Source organism: Rhinatrema bivittatum, chromosome 2, assembly GCF_901001135.1.
Source record: "Rhinatrema bivittatum chromosome 2, aRhiBiv1.1, whole genome shotgun sequence".
Lineage (NCBI taxonomy): Eukaryota > Metazoa > Chordata > Amphibia > Gymnophiona > Rhinatrematidae > Rhinatrema > Rhinatrema bivittatum.
In genome coordinates this window covers 381,296,843-381,316,045 of record NC_042616.1, presented here as the reverse complement: position 1 = coordinate 381,316,045, position 19,203 = coordinate 381,296,843, and the positions used below count along the sequence as shown (strand labels likewise).

The window sequence follows — 19,203 nt, the reverse complement described above, 5'->3', positions numbered from 1 at the left end:
TAATATTAATTTATTCACTCCTTCAATGAGGCCAGAACTTGGGGACGCTGCTTCCTCTGGTTCCTTCTACTGTATCCTGAGGATATTTATAGGAGAAACCACAGAAAGCAGCATTTTTTCTTTTTTTTCCTAGGCCCTTGAGTGCGGCATGCCTTTAACACCTGCTCCCAGGCAGAAGTTAAATTTGCTGCGTTAAAATGGGCATCTTGGTCGCGTGGAAATTTTTTAGCATTGTAGGGTAATAACTAATAGCCTCATCTACATGGAATTTGCATGTGATGAGTTCTATTAGCTACGCGCTCGATTGGACGCACATTTTGGATTCTATAATACCGTTATTGTATTGGAGGTATCTAGTGCATGCTAACTGCTGACCTGAGCATCCGATATTGCATCGGCCTGTTTCTGTGTTCAGAACTCCTTGCTGCATCTGCAACAAATCTAGCACACAGAAAATGTGCTTTGAATTGCAAGCAGAAAGATGCCAGCTACTGTTCTGCTCGGAGAATACATGCTGCTGCCTCTGGCGCTCTCACTGTGCAATTCTATTGGCAGACAAAGTTCAGTAATGCAGCCTCTTGTCAGGATATTACACTTAACTTTCACTGCTGCAAGTTCCATTACGAATTTCAGTGAGGGCATGGCAAGATCAATGAATGAGCGGCAGGCCCCCCTACCCCCGGATGTTTAGGTTGCCTCAGACCCCGGCGTGAATGGTAGTCTGTATTGCGAATACTAAGCAGTCTCCTCCGTTAGCGGCGCGGACTTGGAGCGGGTACCGTTCGGGCGCTTGCAGACTGCCTGTGCGCACGTAGATGCAGGAGTATTTTCTGCAGGCAGGCAGTCTGCCTGTGCACGGATGCGTGTGGCCAGAGTGCGGGCGCTGCTCGCCTGCGCAGGAGCAGGTCCGTGGGCGCTCCTCGGCCTCCAACGCTTTTTTCGTGCTTGGTCTGGAAAGCACCGACTGTTCTTATTCCTCTGGATCCCAGTTTCAAGGCATGCTGAGGTTTCACAGCAGCCCGCTCGAGCTCAACCCTACTGTATAATGAACCCCCTCTTTGTACGCCGGGCAGCCCTATCCCTGGCTTTGGCAGCGCCTTGTTAGAGCAGAGAACAGGCAAAAGGTGCGGCGAGGGCTTTCTTCGTTTTAGATATTGAACGGTTAAACTGGTTCCTTTATCTGGCTTCAAAGCGGGCAATCCCTGCAAGGAAACAAACTTGTTCAAATCAAACCACATCTCCATGTACAAAACGCTTTCACTTGGTCCCATGACTCTTCATCAGAAAAAATAGAAATAAAATAAATCTCGGCTCCCGAATCATTGCCTCAGTGACATACAGTTTTTCACATCTCCCGGCACCATTTCTTAACCATCTCTCTCCCCCTCCTCCTCCTCCTCACATACATGCAGCTCGCCCTCCCCTCCTCTCTAGATTGCTGTTCCCCCCTCCCGCGGGCTCCTGGCGCTTCTCTCCTGCATCCTGTAGCTCCGCTGCTCGCACAGCCGCGGAAATCCCTCGCCTCAAACCTTCAGGAAGTCACAGCAGCCTGTGGCAACTGGGAGGTGGCACTTCCCCGACCTATCTGATCCGGGGGAGCTGCTGCTGCTGTTTTCTGATTAAAGCGAAGCGGGCGACAGGTTTGTTGCAGCACGGCCCAGCGGGGGCATTATGGAGGGACTCCTTCCCATCCCCTGCCTCTCCTCCTCACCCGCTTCATCGCCCACTGCTGGTCCGTTGGGGTCGTTTTCTTTGTATCCCTTCCCCCGAGGAATCTACAACACACATATCTGGATTTTGATGTTGTTGTTGGCCGTGGGCCGCTGTGACTGGAGACTGACAAAAAGCCGAGAGCTGAGGAGGAGCAGCCGCCGCCGGCACTTTCCTCTCCTCCCTCTATCTCTCGCCACTGTGAATTGTCTTTAATATCTGCGACTGCAGCAGCAGGGGGAACCGCGGAGGAGGAAGAGGAGGGACTTGCGAGGAAGAGAGAGGTGGTGGTGGAGGGGGAGACCCTGCGCCTCTAAAGAGGGAAGGGGGGAAGTCGGCCGCCGGGAGATTTTGCTTTGGATCTCCTCCTCCTCCTCCTCTTGCCCGGCCGGCGGTGCATGGTGCCCGGCGCCATGCGAGCCGAGTGAGCCCTGCCGCCTCGCCTCTCCCGCCGCACACCCCGGTATGGCTCGACCCCGAGGAAACCTGACAAGCCCCGATCCGGCGCCGCAGTGGCCGGGGAAGGGGCGGCGGGCGACTGGGGAGCCCCCGGGCGCGGCGGCGGCGGCGCTGCTGCTGCTGCCTCCTCGCTGCCTGCTGCTGGTGTTGGGCTTGGGCTTTGGGGCCGGGCTTGGCTCGGGGCTCGGGTGGCAGGGGCACAACGGTCCGGGTTGCCCTCCAACGGCACCCGCTCTCCATCATGGGCTTGATGCCGCTCAGCGAGACGGTGGCGAAGGGTAGCATCGGGCCGGGCATCCTGCCTGCCGTGCAGCTGGCCATCGACCAGATCCGCAACGAGTCCCTGCTGCAGCCCTACTTCCTGGACCTGCGGCTCTACGATACCGCGGTAAGCTCAGCTTTTTCATCAGCCTTCCCTTTACTGCTGTGCCCCACTGTTTTCCAATGTACTTTTATGGAGAATAAAAAATTGCTCCCATCTCTTATTCTAGTCCCCTTCATCCCCCCAACCTTTTTTTTGTTTGCTACACATTGGAATTTCATGGGTGCTAAGCCGGATTTGCACTGAAAATAGATTTATTTTTTATTTTTTTAGAAAAATGTCCCAGTTGCTGATAATGCTTTTCCGACTGAGGGGAATCAAAGTCGCAGAGTAGATGTGAATGCAGTTGATTGCTATTTATTACCCTCTATAGTCTGACTTGCTAAATAGAAAAAAAAAGGTTTTGACTATTTTGCTGGAGATGCTCGGACTATAGGTGGTTGTTTCTTTTTTACAACACATATTTGATTTCCGAGATGCAACTAACACGTCCGGGATCATGAGAAGAGATGCTGGGGGTGGCAAGGAAGCAGACATGCAGCCCTGCTTGTTATTTCAGAGGACAACAGCGTTCTGCTGCATAGGTGCTTGTTTACCTTCCCGGGCTGTTGTCCGATGTCAGGAGAATGCGGTGAGGTCCCTTTATTGTCTGGCCCACGTTTATTCCTAAAAAAACAAAATCGTCATCCTTTTTGTGCATAATTGCCTTCATTGGGAAGCCTCATCTGTAGGTTAGCACTCTTGCATCCCCCTTTGTAGCCTAGTGAAGTTATTAAGCAACAGATGCACGTAAGAGCTATTTAGTTTGCCTGTTTTTATTTTTTTCAGTGAGCGGGCAGTGAAACCTGAATTTATTTTATTATGCAGTACTTTGCTAATAGTTTGGAAGAGGCTTGATCGAGAATTTGTGGGGTTTGCAACATTTCAGCTTCACATCATAACTTGCATACTGCTAAGAGGGAGATCTATCCTTCCTGAGGTGTGCTTAGGTAGTGAATACTAATCAGGATATGTGAAAAAAATGTCCCAGGGATCTAATTTGTTCTTCCTGATCTATTCCTGTGGAAGTATAACTGATTTGTCCTTTTGGTATTTGGAGTGATTCAAAAGGAGAATAAAATATGTTTCTAATGATTATACAGTTCTACCAAGCCTGCAGAGATTGTTTTCCCTTAAGTGTATGCATTTCAGTAGCTGAATTTTAAATTTTTAAGAATACTTTTGAAAACAGCATTAATTTCAAGATATTAGGGATGGGATTGGTGGGACTGATAAATCCTAGGTTCTCTGATGGGAAAAAGTCATGCACATTTCCCAAGCGGCTCCTCCTGCTTAGTAAAGTTTGTGCTATACATGATTTCTGTAGCATTGGACAAGTAATCTGCTCCAAGGATATTGAAAAGGGTAATGTATGAGGCAGAGTAAGAAGTATGAAACATTTTTTGTTGTCTTTGATTTTGAGTTTCTGAACTAGTATATATGTTTTTATTGCAAGACCACATTTTTTAAAACCTTTATTCCCAACTTAAAAAATAAATAAATAAAAAAACTTCCTGGGAATCCCCCCCCATTTTATATCCCTTCTTCTAACTTTTATTTTTCCAGTCAGCTGCAGTGACAGTGTCTGGGGGTCATGCATGTTTTTTGCAGAACCCTAAAATCAAGGGTCTTATATCCAAGCACTAGGTGTCACCATTGTGCAATGACTGGGATCTCTCTTCCTAAGGGCTGTGAACACTGCCTGTGCAGCATCTCCAGTCCCAGCCAACCCAGACCTGAGCATCAAACCCAGGTTCCTCCACATGGCAAGTGCACAGCATTGCTACTGAGCCACCAGGCAGGACCCCAGGTCCACAGCACTGCTACTGAGCCACCAGGCAGGCCCCAGGTCCACAGCACTGCCACTGAGCCACCAGCGGGCCCCAGGTCCACAGCACTGCCACTGAGCCAACAGTGGGCCCCAGGTCCAATTTTTAAAAATAGTTTAGCTTTCATTGAGGGGTTATTGATGATGGTCAGGGGCAGGGCCGGCGAAGCACTAGGCGAACTAGGCGATCGCCTAGGGCGCTGAGCATTAGGGGGCGCCGAGCCGCTGACGGCCAATGGCCGCCGGTGGACATCATCCCAATGGCAGATACACACAGCAAGAAGATCGCAGGGCCGTGGTACAGTTGCGTCTAAACATGCTGGTGCTCCTCCTCCTTCCTGCCTGCGCGGCCCCGGAAGAAAAAAATGTTGCCGGAGCCGCGCGGGCAGGAAGGAGGAGGAGGCATCAGCCAATGCAGGAACTTCTCCTCCTTCCTGCCGGAGCCGCGCGGGCAGGAAGGGAGGAGAGCATCAGCCAATGCAGGAACTTCTCCTCCTTCCTGCCCGTGCGGCCCGGAAAGAAAAATGTTGCCGGAGCCGCGCGGGCAGGAAAGAGGAGGAGCATCAGGCCGTGTGCCGGAAGGGGAGGAGCAGTCTGCCACGTTCAGAAGAGGATCAGCGCGGCTCGAGAAGACCGGGGCCGCTGCAGAGCCCATCCTGCAGTGGCCCGTGAAGAGGAGGCCCAGAGGTGAGAGAGAGACTTGAGGGGTTTGTATAGTGTGTAGTGTGCGATGCATGAGATGAGTTGAGAGACTGTGTGTGTGTGTGGGGAGTGAAGACCTGAATGTTTGCAGAGACAGCATGGGAGAGCCTTTGTGTGTGTGAGAGACAGCAATGTGGTAGTGAGAGCCTGTGCTTGAGCAAGACAGCATGTGGGAGTGAGAGAGAGCCGGTGGTGTGTGGTTGTGAGTCAGCATGTGACAGTGAGAGCCCGTGTGTAGGAATGAATTGTATGAGAGAGAGCATGTGAACAGTGAGAGCCTGTGCTTGAGCAGGACAGCATGTGGGAGTGAGAGAGAGCCTGTGTGTGTGAGTCAGCATGTGACAGTGAGAGCGCTGTGTGTAGGAATGATTGTATGAGAGAGAGCATGTGACAGTGAGAACTTGTGCTTGAGCAAGACAGCATGTGGGAGTGAGAGTTAGACAGCATGTGCAAGAGAGAGACTGTGTATAAATGATTGTATGAGGGACAGCATGTGAGAATGAGTGCCTGTGTATGTGAGAGAGAGAAAGCATGTGAGAATGAGAACCTGACCGTGTGTTTGAGGGAAGCAGACAGATGGAGAGAAAATAAATATGTTATAAAAGGAATTGGCAAAAAAGTAAGAAAGGGAAGGTGGAAAAAAAAAAGCCTGTGACCAACCGATTAGAAAACTAAGATCAGACAGCAAATGTAAAAAGAAATAAATTACTTTTTACTGATTGGAACATGTAATCTTTGGGAATGTGCAAGAGTAGCACTTTCTCTATGCGGATCTCACAATGTACAAGATCAGCATAGAGGAACTGGAAGCCCATGGGGCCTGCACAGAGGAGGCAGCAGAATGGGCTTCAGTGCCAATAGCAGCAATCAGCACCTCCGCAATAGCCATACAGCGGCAGTGACAGTGGCAGCAGAAGAATGAGAGAGGCTCTGAGGTTGCTGGCAAAAGAAAGAGAGGGGGTCTCTGCCTTTAGTGTGTGCATGTGTATGAATGGGAGTCTGCCTGGGGGTGTATGTGTGTGAATGCATGGGTGCCTGCCTGAGGGTGTGTCAGTGCATGAGAATGTATGGGTGTCTTCCTGGGGTTTGTATGTGTGAGAATAGGTGCCTGCCTGTTTGTGGTGTATGGGTGTGTGTGAGAATAAATTGGTGCCTGCCTGGGGGTCTGTGTGTGTGAGAATGAATGTGTGCATGCCTGGGGGATGGGGAGGGAGTGGTGTGAAAATGAATGGGAGCCTGCCTGGGGTTCAGTGTGAGAATGACTAGGAGCTTGCCTGTGTGTGTGTGTGTGAGAACGAGTGGGAGCTTGCCTGGGAGTGTGTGTTTGTGTGTATGTGAGGGAGCCAGTGAGAGTGAGAGCATGAGTGTGTATGAGAAAATCCAGGGGAGTAAAAGTTTGTGTGGGGGGGGGGAGAGAGTGCCTTAGAGCCTGAGTGTGTCAGTGTCTGTGAGAGCGAGAGGTTATGGTGGGTATAAGAGCATGAATGTGTATGTATGTGACAGTGTATGTGTGAGAGAGAATGGACATGTGAGTATGTGTGAGAGAGAGAGGATAACCTCCTAATCCTCGACAATATCAGGGTGACTGGAAATCAAGAGCTCCCATGTATGGACAGCAGGGGCTTTTTAAAATCCTTATTAATTTTAATTATTGTGTGTTATTTGATATATGTACTGTTTTGAAATATTTATTGGTGTTTGGGAAATTGTAAAAAATGTATATGATTTTAATTAATAGAAATTCTATTTATCAGTAGTTTTAAAATATTTTATTAGTATGGTTTTACTATTATAACTGATGCTTTGTTTCTTTATTTTATTTGTTTTATGAGGAATGGTTGTTCTGTTTTTCCATTGCTAATACACAGAGTCTGACTTCTTGGGGTTTCCATTCCAGTTTTTGTCTAATTTGTGCTCCTTTATTTTGTATTCTGTATTTGGTTAGGGTCTGTCTCTGCTCTGTGTGTGTGACCATGATGAGAGATTCTGCTAGCATGTAGTGTCTGAATAGGGATCTATAGCAATTGGGTTTGTTTTGTTTCCTCAGTAGGTGGTGTATTGGTATTCTAGGACCCAGTGTAATATTTACCCTTGCTTATTCACAGGTAGGGTTATTGTTGTTTGAGTCCTTGGTGTTATTACTGTTATGTTATGATGGGATTGCAGTATAGATTTTGAGTGTCTTTTTTTTGCGAGGTTTTGTGTTAGTTCACAATGTGTCTGGCAGTGGAAGGTGTTTGTGCTGCTGTTACTGTGAGGTGACACCAGAATTTGAAAATATCTTTTAGTATGATGAGCTGTAACGGAAACATCCAAGCTCCATTGTTTGGGGGAATTTCAGTGGATGCACAGAGTTACAGAACTGGAGGTGCAGGATTTATATTGACATTCTGTCCCTTCCTATAAATTCCAGACTTCACTCTCATAATCCATATAGAATTAGTTGAATGAGGCTATCAAATAATTTTATAGTAGTTTTACTAGAAGTGTGAAACTGGCCAGCTTTTTAAAATAATGCAGAGGACCCTTTGGACTTTTTTTAACAACACTTTTTTTTATAACCAATTTTAAAGCAGGATCCATGCTATAGAGGTGGGTGTGATGAAGAAATGTCATTTTGGCTCCCCCCAACCCAAAACAAATTCTTCTGTCTAGAGATGCCACTGATTTTCTGTGGCACACAAATGCATTAGCCCTCGGGTGCTGGAGACCCTTGGTGCGCCACTGGGTGCGAGCCATATGGGGCCGCAAGTGGTGGCAAAGAGGAGTGGAGATTTGGCGGGCCGCAAGCAGTGCCCAATCTGCTCGCGACCCAGAAAACCCCAGTCAGTGGGCGTGATTGAGAATGAGGTAGGAGTCGGGGCCGAGACCGGGGGGGGGGGGGGGCGCAAGGAAGAAAGGCTCGCCTAGGGCGCCAAATCCCCTTGCACCGGCCCTGGTCAGGGGACATATTTTACTGGTTTCTTATTGATTTTAGTGACAATTGGATTAAATGTGTAAGAAAACCTGCTGATTGAGCATGCACCTGAAGATGGCAGTAATTTCGTGTGCTAGAGGAGATGAAATCCATTTCCAAGGCAAACCTGGTAAAGGAGTTTACTGCTGCTAAATTGCACTCTGTTAATCATGTAAAAAAATAACAGTAAGATCTTTCCTCCATCGACAACACACAGCACACAGGTTTATAGTGTGATGCATTTGTAGCAGTGCTTCATATTATGTATATCAGAAGGACTATTTCAGTTATACAGCTGGTGATTACACGGACAGACATAATATGAAAAGGTAACAATTGGATAAAGATTTTGCTCATGAGTACAGAAAAACGTCTATAATTCACATCAGGGGAATCCTGGAGTTGAAGATGGAAATAGCTGTCCTGTCCTCATTAATAAACAGTGTACATCTAATGGAAAACCATTCTATATTTTGCTAATGTGACAAAGTATGCAGGTTTTGTTTACAGATGACATGTTGTTTTCTAATGTGTCTTTTTTTTGTGAAGCTATTTGGGGCCAACTATACTGTTATAGTGTCTTTGTGGTGTCATTGATCACTATGAAAGAAGCTCGAGTTTCTGATTGTGGGATTGATTATAATTAATTGGATTGGCCAGAGATGGTTTGTTGCATTTCTGCATTTCTAGTGCAGAGCAATGGTTAAAGTTCTAATTTCAGATAAAGGACTTCATATCTCCCTGAAAGTTGATGTAATGCTTCCTAGAAGTCTGTGGAATGGTTATTCCATAAAAGATTTTCATATGATGACTCTTGAGCTTCTCTATTACTCATACACCATACTCTCTGTTTTGCTCAGAATATTAATTTTTCGGGTCATCTTTGGGTTTGGAATATTCTGAGCATGGGAAGAGAAAAGCCACCAAGGATAACAAGTACTGAGAAAATTTGTCATTGTGTCATTTTGCTATGTGTTTTAGTGTTTTAAAAGAACATGATCATGATTGGTTTCAGGTACTGGATAATCACTAAAAGAACATGAATGCCAATAAAATGGTAGTGAATAGAATTATGTATTGTTTTGTCCTGAATGAAAACATCTGTTTATTAATGGGCACAAAGATACATGAACATATTACGCCAATACTTAAAGCATTTCATTTGTAGCAATCTTATACCACAATCAGTACGCTATAATTATTCATAATCTGCTTCACAATATTTCTGCTCCTTGAATAGAGTCCACTTTACAAAGTCACAATTCCTCATGTCCTTTACACTCCATCAGCCAGTTCCTCTTAGATGTTCCCTCTCCAATTTGAGCGCACCTTCTCAATTTATGGTCGTACTCTATGGTTCTCCCTTCCTTGTAACATCAGACTCACCACAGATACAAAGGAATTTAAGAAACTCCTAAAAACCTATCGGTTTATTCTTGCCTTTGCTAATATTGAATAAGTTTATCTGTCCACTACTCTCTCAATGATGGATCTCTTGTGGTGGATTGATTTGATTTATACATGTACATTGTTGGTTTCCATTTTTGTATTTTTGTTTTTGTCTTTTTAACAAATTTATGCATGTCGTTTTGTTACCTGCCTCCGACTTTGTTTTGGAGGTGCGGGTCATAAATGCTTTTAAATAAATACATAAAATAAATATATCTATTTCAGTCCTAAAATGTATCAGTTGCCATTAACAACGGACTTATGTTCTGCCTATTTAGTCCTTTCATCATGTTTTTATTTAAGCTGATGGATGATCTGGAAAAGATCATTAAATACTATTAACTCAAAAATGTATTGGAAAAAGAACCTGAACAAGATTGTACCTTTCAGATCTTACTCTGACATGATGTTTCAGAAGCTTGCATCATACACATTTATATATTTATAAATCTTATATTGTCTAGAATCCAATAAAAATGGTTCAGTACAGATTTCAAGAAGTACTTTGCTAGGAATTATACTTTCTAAGGTGGTTCTCATTTACAGTAATTTACACAGATTGTTCTTTCTCTCCTGGTACTCAAAAGTGGACTATATATAAATGATGTCTTAAAAGGTGTGGCATAGCTGAGTCATTTTTAAAATGCATCCTTTTGCCTTCAGCACTCAAAAGAAGAAACAGAGCACAAGAGTGGATTATTATTATTATTTTTTAGGTTAGTCTGTAGCTTTGTTATATCAAACTGCCCAGGATCTGCTAATGAGATTGATCTGAAAAAGTAATGGATGCCATTTAGTGCTTACTAACTGTAGGGGTCAAATCGGCTGGAAAACATGTACGAAAAAAGAAATATCATGTAGCTTTCTGGTATTTGCAGATAGAAATTCAGGTTTTCTCTTAATAATGGCAATAAATTGCATTTTATATGCATACAGAGCTGTGTGCTTCATTGAAACAGAAATGAGGCCGCACATTTATTTTGCACAGCTATTCAGGCTAATATGTACATGTAAATGGCATCTGGTGTATAAAAGGAGCTGTACTAGTGTCAACTTTCAGGTAACATTTCTGCTGACAGATGACTAGTTTTTGCTGAGATCATTAATTATTCTGTATCTTTGCTGTTTTGACATTTGGATAGTGGTAGCATAGCTTTTTGATGGCAAACTGTACGAAGGCACCTAGTATAGGGCTGTTTTTGGTTAAGAGTCTTGCTGAAAGTCTTATTATTATAGGAGCACAGATCAAGAACAGTGGGACTGGTAATTTAGGAACTGTTTTAAAAAATGCCAAATGCTTATTAAACTGTTGAGAAAGTATGATATTCTAGACAGTTTTGGTTTCATTTGTGTGCAATACTAGCAACAGATATAAAATTTATATATCTGGCAAGATGTACTCAACTTCCTGTAGGCAGGTTAGGAGGTGCAGGGATCTGTCTGCTACAAGACACTGCCAACTACCCTCCCAACTTACTTGCAATCCTAAGTCAGGGAAAAGACAACTTGTATTCTCCTCAGATTAGGTATGACATAGCATTTAGAAAATGACAACAATTACTATCTCTAACATCCTGGCCACAAAGTGGCAGTTTTCCATAAAGAAAGTTCTGTATCATGGGTGGTAACAAGACATGCCATATACTTTAGCCTGCCTAAGATACTAATACTTATGGCTAAATTACTTACCCCTGATTCCAACTTTCAGGCGATACCTCTGTTCACCTCTGAAGCAGGTTCCGGCTGGAGAGCTGGAAAGCATGGGCAGGGAGAGGCTTTTTTCTAGGACTAGTTGCTGGCAGAACGGGCAGGCTGTGCAGGAAGGAGGCTAGCTTCTGGCTCTGGTGCGTGCCGGCTGTATGGGCTGATTCTTACCCTTCACCGTCTATGACTCCATGTCACTTCCCGCATATGAGCCCGGATCTCCTCGCTCTGATCACCTGGCTGCACCTAGTCTTCTCCCTTCTCGATAGCAGGGATATCTGATCAGCCTCGGACCCTCCTTTCGCTTCCAGGGACACCTCTGCACAGGTTCTCATTCTTAGGGTTTCCTCCCTGGGTTGGTGTTCAGGATTTGTGCCTTCTTTTCTTTCTTTCAGGGCTGCTCTCCCCCAGGTGTTCCATTCTTTTTTTCTTTTTTTTTTTCTTTCCTTCCTCCCCTCTTTTATACTTCCCAGCTGATAAATATGCATAGGCTCATGCATAACCTTGTGGAGGGTCTCTTGCCACATTGCAGGTCTTTTTCCCCCTCCCCATTACTTTGGGAGGTGTCCTGCCACATTGCAGGGGGGGACAAGGACCTGCCACATTGCAGGTCCTTGTCCCCCCCATCCATTCCTTTGGGGGGAGAACTGCCACAGCTGTATGCCAAGCTGTATGTCAGAGTGTTAGCATTGTCTCAGGCTGCCCCCCCTTCTTCCTTACAAAGGTGGGGATCTTCATAAACTTCTGCACTCTGCTTGCTTGCTTGTCCCTGACACTTGCTTAGGATCTTAAGTTGTATTGTCTCTTCTGTCTGGTTTCTTTATTTGTACATGAATTGACAAACAGGCACATCTGATAAGGCATCCTTCTTTTCATTAGGACAAGGCGTCTTCATTTTTCCACTGATGCAATGCAGTTTAAAGCTCACCTGGGTAAATTCCTTCTCTTGCTGTAGCAGCATCTGGGCCTGTCAGAGTTTGGCCTGTACATTATCATAATTCATAATTTTGCATCATTGGTAAACAGGAGATATCAGGAGATATCACCCTACATTTCCCCCTTCTTAAGCGAGATGAGCCAGCAATGGAGCTTATCTTGCTTAAGTCTAACTACCAGCTACTATGCAGGCCTCAGCTGTCTGACATGTATGACCACCAACATGATCATCAACCTGAGGTAGTAATAATGCAATATTAATAATAATCATAGTGCTTATAAGGAATGATAATGGTAATAATAGCATGGGATTAATGTAATAATGTAATAATAGATAGAATAATAAGGAATACAATAATCATTAGGTTGAGGAAAGGTAAAAGGTATAATGAATAAAAATAAATGGATAATAATAATAATAAGAAATATCTATGGTAAGATATCTATGGTATGATAAGAAGCAAGAAAATAATGTAGTTCTCACGTGGTGCATTCTGTAGAAATATGAGATAGAGATATCATCTTAGACTTGAGATAGAGTGTGTGTGTGCAACCCTCCTTTCCTAGTCTGGAAAGTGATGAACTGTGAGCACTGACTATCTGGTACCTTACAAAGTTCCAGAGATGGGGGCTGTGGGAGGTTTAACAAGCGCATAGCTTTACAGTGAGACCTTTCCCATGTGTGTCTCATCAGGGTCCTTACCCTGTTAAAGAGGGTGATTGAAAATAGAATGTGGACTACGATCACCATTGCTAAGGCAGGTAAGGCATAAGACAGTATATAATCAGTTTGCAAAATATCTTCATCTCTGGAATCATAATTGTAATTAGCAATTTCTGCTGTGTCTTGATCTACAGACAGTTCCACAGTGTGAGAGTCTTTGTAGCCTAAAAGATATACCAGGTTTTCATCAAAGTTGATTTCATGGCCTGAAACTCATCTAAGATTTCTACCTCTGTGGGAACTGGGTCTGGTTCTAAGTAGTATAAGGACACACCCCCTGCAGTAACTATGGAGTTCTTAGGTTCTGTGACTAAAGAAACATTACTAGGTAAGGGAACCTTACTGGTAACATCATACTTGTTAGACATCTCAAGCTCATTCAGAGGGATGCAACTAATCAAACATAATTTACAACAGCAACCTCGGTTTCAGAGAATTCATCATACTTTGTCATGGTAATCTTACATTTCTCTCAAATGTTGTCCGAGGACAAACCACACAGAGCCTCTGTAGTATCCTTCAGAAAAGGCTTACCAGGACACAACCAATGTATATCCTTTGTTTGTTGGCATAGGTTGTCACTCTGATAGGCTAGAAGGGCAGGGATGTCTACACATAGGTATTCATTGTTTGTCCATGTACCTACATTAATTACTTGCTTCAATTGATAAACATTCTCAGGTAAAATGAAAGGCAAATTTAAAACATACACAATGTTCACATATTCTCAATATCCACATACAGAAGTATAGCATTATCCATATGATAAGCAATCTGGACCTGGATCGGCTCAATGTTGTTCCGGGTAATTTTAGCAAATGCATCTGTAATGACATCTGTAGAGACTAAATAGGTTGGAATCTGTCTTTTCATTAAGTTACTCATGCTGTTGTCCAGCTCTCTAAACAAGTCATTGGTGAACACTTGAATGGGCTGGATAAAAGTCTGGTGTTTGCTCAGCACAGTTTTAATGGTGGTAAAGTCCTCTTGGTTATGCTTAATTGCTTGAGAATGTAGGTTAACCAAGGTGACAGTGTTACTTCGTGGTTTACGTTGAGAAGTTAAATGTTCTTGTTGGTGTCATATCTGTTTAGAGATATTTTTCATATGGTCCTGCAAATCTTTAAAAGTGTTCTGCAAATTTTTCACAGAAACTGCATTGGCAATGGACATGGATGCACCAAAGAGGGAACCCAGGGCAGAAAAAATAATGAATCCAGCAATTAGTCCAATAAACATTTGAGACAGCCTATATGTTTTTTTAATGGACTGGATCATAATTTTGTCCAATTGGCTAAAAATGTTCAGAACGTTCTGGGTAGCATATTTCAGATGATCCTTGAACCAAGCTTTAGTTGCAGGCAAATGCATGTTGGTGAGGTTAAAATATTTCAGGATCACATGTTGGGGGACCAGCGACACAAAGACTTTCTGCGTGATGATCTGGGACTGTGTAATGAGGATGCCAGGGGTGTATCATGATGCTGGAGGAAAGACCTGGAAGACCGGTCGGACCTTGTGTCCGGCCGGACGGCGTAATGTGGGCACAGGCCCACTGAGGCGACGGGTGCGATCAGGCGCGAGCGGGGGGGGGGGGGGGGAAAGGAAGGGGGTGGTTAAAATAGGCAGCGTGCTGAGGACAGTAGCGTGACGTTTCAAAGGGGAGGGGGGGGGGATGGAGTGGTAGAGCGAGCGCGCGGGCTAAGATCGTGGGATCAGGGGATTGGCGGAGGGAGCAAGGGGGGGGATCGTGGAAGGCATTGATTGGCTGGGGCAAAAATTTGAAAGGGTGTAAGGCAAGGATCGGGAGCAGGGCGATAGTCGGGCGTTGGGATCGAGTAGGAGGGCAGCTGTTTCGCGCGACCCTCCCACCCACCCTTTTGCTTTATATAGTTTTGTATTGTGTGGGGGTTTGGGGGTTTGTCGCAGCTGGGGGTAGAAGGGGGGGGGGGGAATACTTGGGCGGTTGGTCCGAGCCATAAAGGTTCAATTATATTGTTGTCAATTGGATTTTGGTAAAAGCTGACGGTGGTTGACAACTGGAGCTGTTGGCAGTGACTGGCCCCTTGCTGGATGAGGCGGGGGCCGCTTGGCCAGACTTCTGGCAGGTTGGCGGCGGGAGTCCACCCAGGTTGGCTCCTTGCAGGAGAGTGGCGGGAGTCGGAACCTGGTGGGTGGAGGCCAAAGAGCGAGCCGAGGGGCTGGTTTAAGCTATCTTGCCGGAAGGTGGCGGATAGACTGGTGGGCGGTGGTTGCTATACCAAAGTCCAGGTTATTGTTAATGAGTTAATGTAGGCTCGGACCACTTGATGATTAAAGCTGCGGCCTTGTTTTACCCAAATGAATGGCTCAGTGTTTATTTGATTGTATGGGGTGGATGCGAGCGAGTGAGGTCCTGGATGCCTATATTATGGCTCGACCAGCTTGGCAGCTTCTGCTTCTATCACCAGCAGCACTAGGATGATCGCCTTTAGGGACTGGCTTTTTATCTAAAAAACAGTAGAGAACAACTCTTCTGCCTTATTGTTAATGTCGGTGTCATTGGACACAGCACTTTGATCCACAAATTTATGAGGGTGACAAGGTCTGATCTGGTTAATGTGGACCCATTTAAGGACCATAAGGATTTGTCTTAATTTGAATAAGATACGTGACTGGTGAGACTTTATCCACAATGACAAAAGGTCCTTTCCAGCTAGGTAAAAATGTGCTTTCTTTGCTTTGTTTTTACTATAACCATGGTAAAAGATCTTGTCTCCAATTTTATACTCTTTAGAGTTAGCTTTTAAATCATATTAGGCTTTTCTACCTCTGACGTTTGTCTCCAAATTCTTTTGGGCAAAGGCAACAGTGTTTTGCAAATGTTCCCGCAGATAGGTAACATATTCATGTGGGGTTGTAGGACTAGCCAAATTAGCATCCTGCATCCTGTAAAGCAAATGCATGGGTAAGGTCACTTCTCTGCTTGCCATCATCTCAAATGGGGAGAACTCCGTAGTATGGTGTGGTGTGGCTCGGAAAGCCATTAACACTAGGGGTAATTTGATATCCCAATCCTTACCTGATATGGACACATACTTGTTTAGAATGCTGATTATGGTTTTCTGTGTTCACTCACTTGTCCTGATGACTGGGGGTAATATGATATGTGGAGCTTACTTTTAACACCCAACAGTTTCTACATGTATTTAATTACCTATTCAGTAAAATGTGGGCCTTGGTTTGAGTCTACTTTCATAGGCAGACCCCAACGACTGAATATGTGATTCAAGAGTAAGGTGGCTGTGGTCTTAGCAGTAGGGATGTGAATCGTGTGATCGATCGTCTTAACGATCGATTTTGGCTGGGGGGGGGAGGGAAATCTGATCGTCATGTTTGTTTGTTTTTTTAAATCGTTAAAAATCGTAAATCGGGGGAGGGCGGGAAAACCGGCACACCAAAACAACCCTAAAACCCACCCGACCCTTTAAAACAAATCCCCCACCCTCCCGAACCCCCCCAAAATGTTTTAAATTACCTGGGGTCCAGTGGGGGGTCCCGGCACGATCTCCCGCGATCTCCCGCTCTCGGGCCACGGCTGCGTTAATAGAAATGGTGTCGGTGGCCCTTTGCCCTTACCATACGGGTCGTATGACATAGTGAGGGCAAAAGTAGCGCCGGCACCATTTTGAATATTGGCAATACGGCGCGAGTGCAGGAGGTCGCTCCCGGACCCCCGCTGGACTTTTGGCAAGTCTTGTGGGGGTCAGGAGGCCCCCCCAAGCTGGCCAAAAGTCCCTGGGGTTCCATCGGGGGTCCGGGAGCGATCTCCTGCACTCGTGACGTCGGGTGTCAGGAACCAAAATGGCACCGGCGCTAACTTTGCCCTGTCATATGGTAAGGGCAAAGGGCCACCGGCGCCATTTCTATTAACGCAGCCATGGCCCGAGAGCGGGAGATCGCGGGAGATCGCGCCGGGACCCCCCCACTGGACCCCAGGTAATTTAAAACATTTTGGGGGGGGTTCGGGAGGGTGGGGGATTTGTTTTAAAGGGTCGGGGTGGGTTTTAGGGTTGTTTTGGTGTGCCGGTTTTCCCGCCCTCCCCCAATTTACGATTTTTTGACGATAAATCGGGGGAATTGTTATTGTATCGCGGCTCTAACGATTTTTGACGATTTAAAATATATCTGACGATGGTTTTAAATCGTCAAAAAACGATTCACATCCCTACTTAGCAGTGTTGTTAGGGGCAGGTATGCACTCTACCCACTTAGTAAACAGGCAGGTCACAGTGAGCATATATTTGTTACCTCTGGAGGATCTGACAACAGGCCCAACCCAATCTGTTTGAATATCGGACCAGGGCATGGTAATATCTTGGGTCCATAAGGGTGCTGTGTGTGCGGGTGAAGTGAGCTGGAACCTGCAGCAGGTATGATTTTATATTCTGGTACATGTGCGGCCAATAGGGGTGTGCATTCGGATTGACCGCATTAGTAAAACGCAACTCATATTTTTTTTTTACTTAAAAAATTGATTCGACATAAACGATCGGATTTCCCACATATCGAACATAGATATGTTCGATATGTGGGAAATCGCGATTGTTGAGCCAAAATAAAAATATAAACCCCCTCACCCTCCTTAATCCCCCACCCCCCGACTTACCACAACTCCCTGGTGATGGAGCGAGGAGTGAGGACGCCATTTCTGCAATCCTTGGCGAGAAGCATGTGACGTCGGCGGCACGTCGAGTGACGCCGGCGTCACGTGATTCCCGGCTCGTTCGCGCCGGACGGCTCGTTCGGCCCAAAAAGAACTTTTGGCCAGCTTGGGGGGGTCAGGAGGCCCCCCCAAGCTGGCCAAAAGTTCTTTTTGGGCCGAACGAGCCGTCCGGCGCGAACTTGCCGGGAATCACGTGGCGCCGCGTCACTCAGACGCGACGTCACGTGATTCCCGGCAAGTTCGCGCCGGACGGCTCGTTCGGCCCAAAAAGAACTTTTGGCCAGCTTGGGGGGGCCTCCTGACCCCCCCAAGCTGGCCAAAAGTTCTTTTTGGGCCGAACGAGCCGTCCGGCGCGAACGAGCCGGGAATCACGTGGCGCCGCGTCACTCAGACGCGACGTCACGTGAGTGACGCGGCGCCACGTGATTCCCGGCAAGTTCGCGCCGGACGGCTCGTTCGGCCCAAAAAGAACTTTTGGCCAGCTTGAGGGGGTCAGGAGGCCCCCCCAAGCTGGCCAAAAGTTCTTTTTGGGCCGAACGAGCCGTCCGGCGCGAACTCGCCGGGAATCACGTGACGCCGCGTCACTCGACGTGCCACCGACGTCACATGCTTCTCGCCAAGGATTGCAGAAATGACGTCCTCACTCCTCGCTCGATCACCAGGGAGTTGTGGTAAGTCTGGGGGGGGGATTAAGGAGGGTGAGGGGGTTTAAATTTTTTTTTTGCACATATGTACATATACCCAACTCATTGGATTTTTTTTATGTCCATATTGGCCGCAAGTGGGACCCCCTTTCGGACATAAAAAATATGAACATAAAATTTTGCTCTGCACATCCCTAGCGGCCAATATGCTAATTGTTTCAGGGCATCATGCTAATTGTTTCAGGGCATCATGGACTACCCATTGTGTGATTCCCTTCTTACTGGTCCTTATCAGTAAGTCTTTTACTATCTGAAACTGATTTCTGGAAGCACAGAGGAGTCTGTCTGACAATCTGCTTCGGTGAGGGGATTCACATCAGGAGACTGAATGAAGGCATAGAACTTTCCCAGGGTAGGATCTCCTTTCTGGGCATTCACTAGGCCAAAGGCAAGCATTTCACTACACCATTAGGGTGTGGGAATAGCGGCCTGTTTAGCTTGATTCTGGTGACTGTCTTCACTTCTACTGTGGGAGATTTCTTCATTTGCCAGAGCCTATATGATGTGGCACCCTCCTTGGCAAGTTGGTCTGTAAGATCATTGCCTGCCTTGTCGGTATCTGTGACTTTTGGATAACCTTTTACCTTTTTCCAGTAGATTCTCATTTCTTTTTCTTGCACTAACTGATCTAAGGCTAGAATCAATTCTCGGTGTTTGACGGGTTTCTTTAGGCTTGAGCATTTGATTCACTTTCCAGTTAGGCAGATGTATCATGAAATTATGTCTGACATAGTCAGGATCTGTTCAGATTAAAATGGTCTGTAAACCATGCTGTACAGTGGTTTGCACAGCTATCAGTGCTGCGGTGAGCTCTGCATACTGATTTGATTTGTATCCCAGAGCATAGCTGAGGGGACTACATGGGTAATTCTCCTCTCAAGCTATTCCTACTCTGGCTACTAAATCAAGGTCACCATTCCTGCAGAAAGCATAACCGTCAACATAGGCTTTAGGAAAATGGTTGC

General features: G+C 45.8%; 1 protein-coding gene across 1 annotated transcript in view; it reads left to right on the top strand.

Annotated features, from left to right (window-relative positions):
* The first annotated feature begins 2,175 nt into the window (after positions 1-2,175).
* The window catches only part of GABBR2 (gamma-aminobutyric acid type B receptor subunit 2), a 2,655,237-nt gene continuing 2,638,209 nt past the window's right edge, over positions 2,176-19,203 (top strand). Inside the window, 2 exon segments of the mRNA XM_029587103.1 lie at positions 2,176-2,328; positions 2,330-2,557. Coding sequence (XP_029442963.1) covers positions 2,176-2,328; positions 2,330-2,557 — 381 coding nt within the window.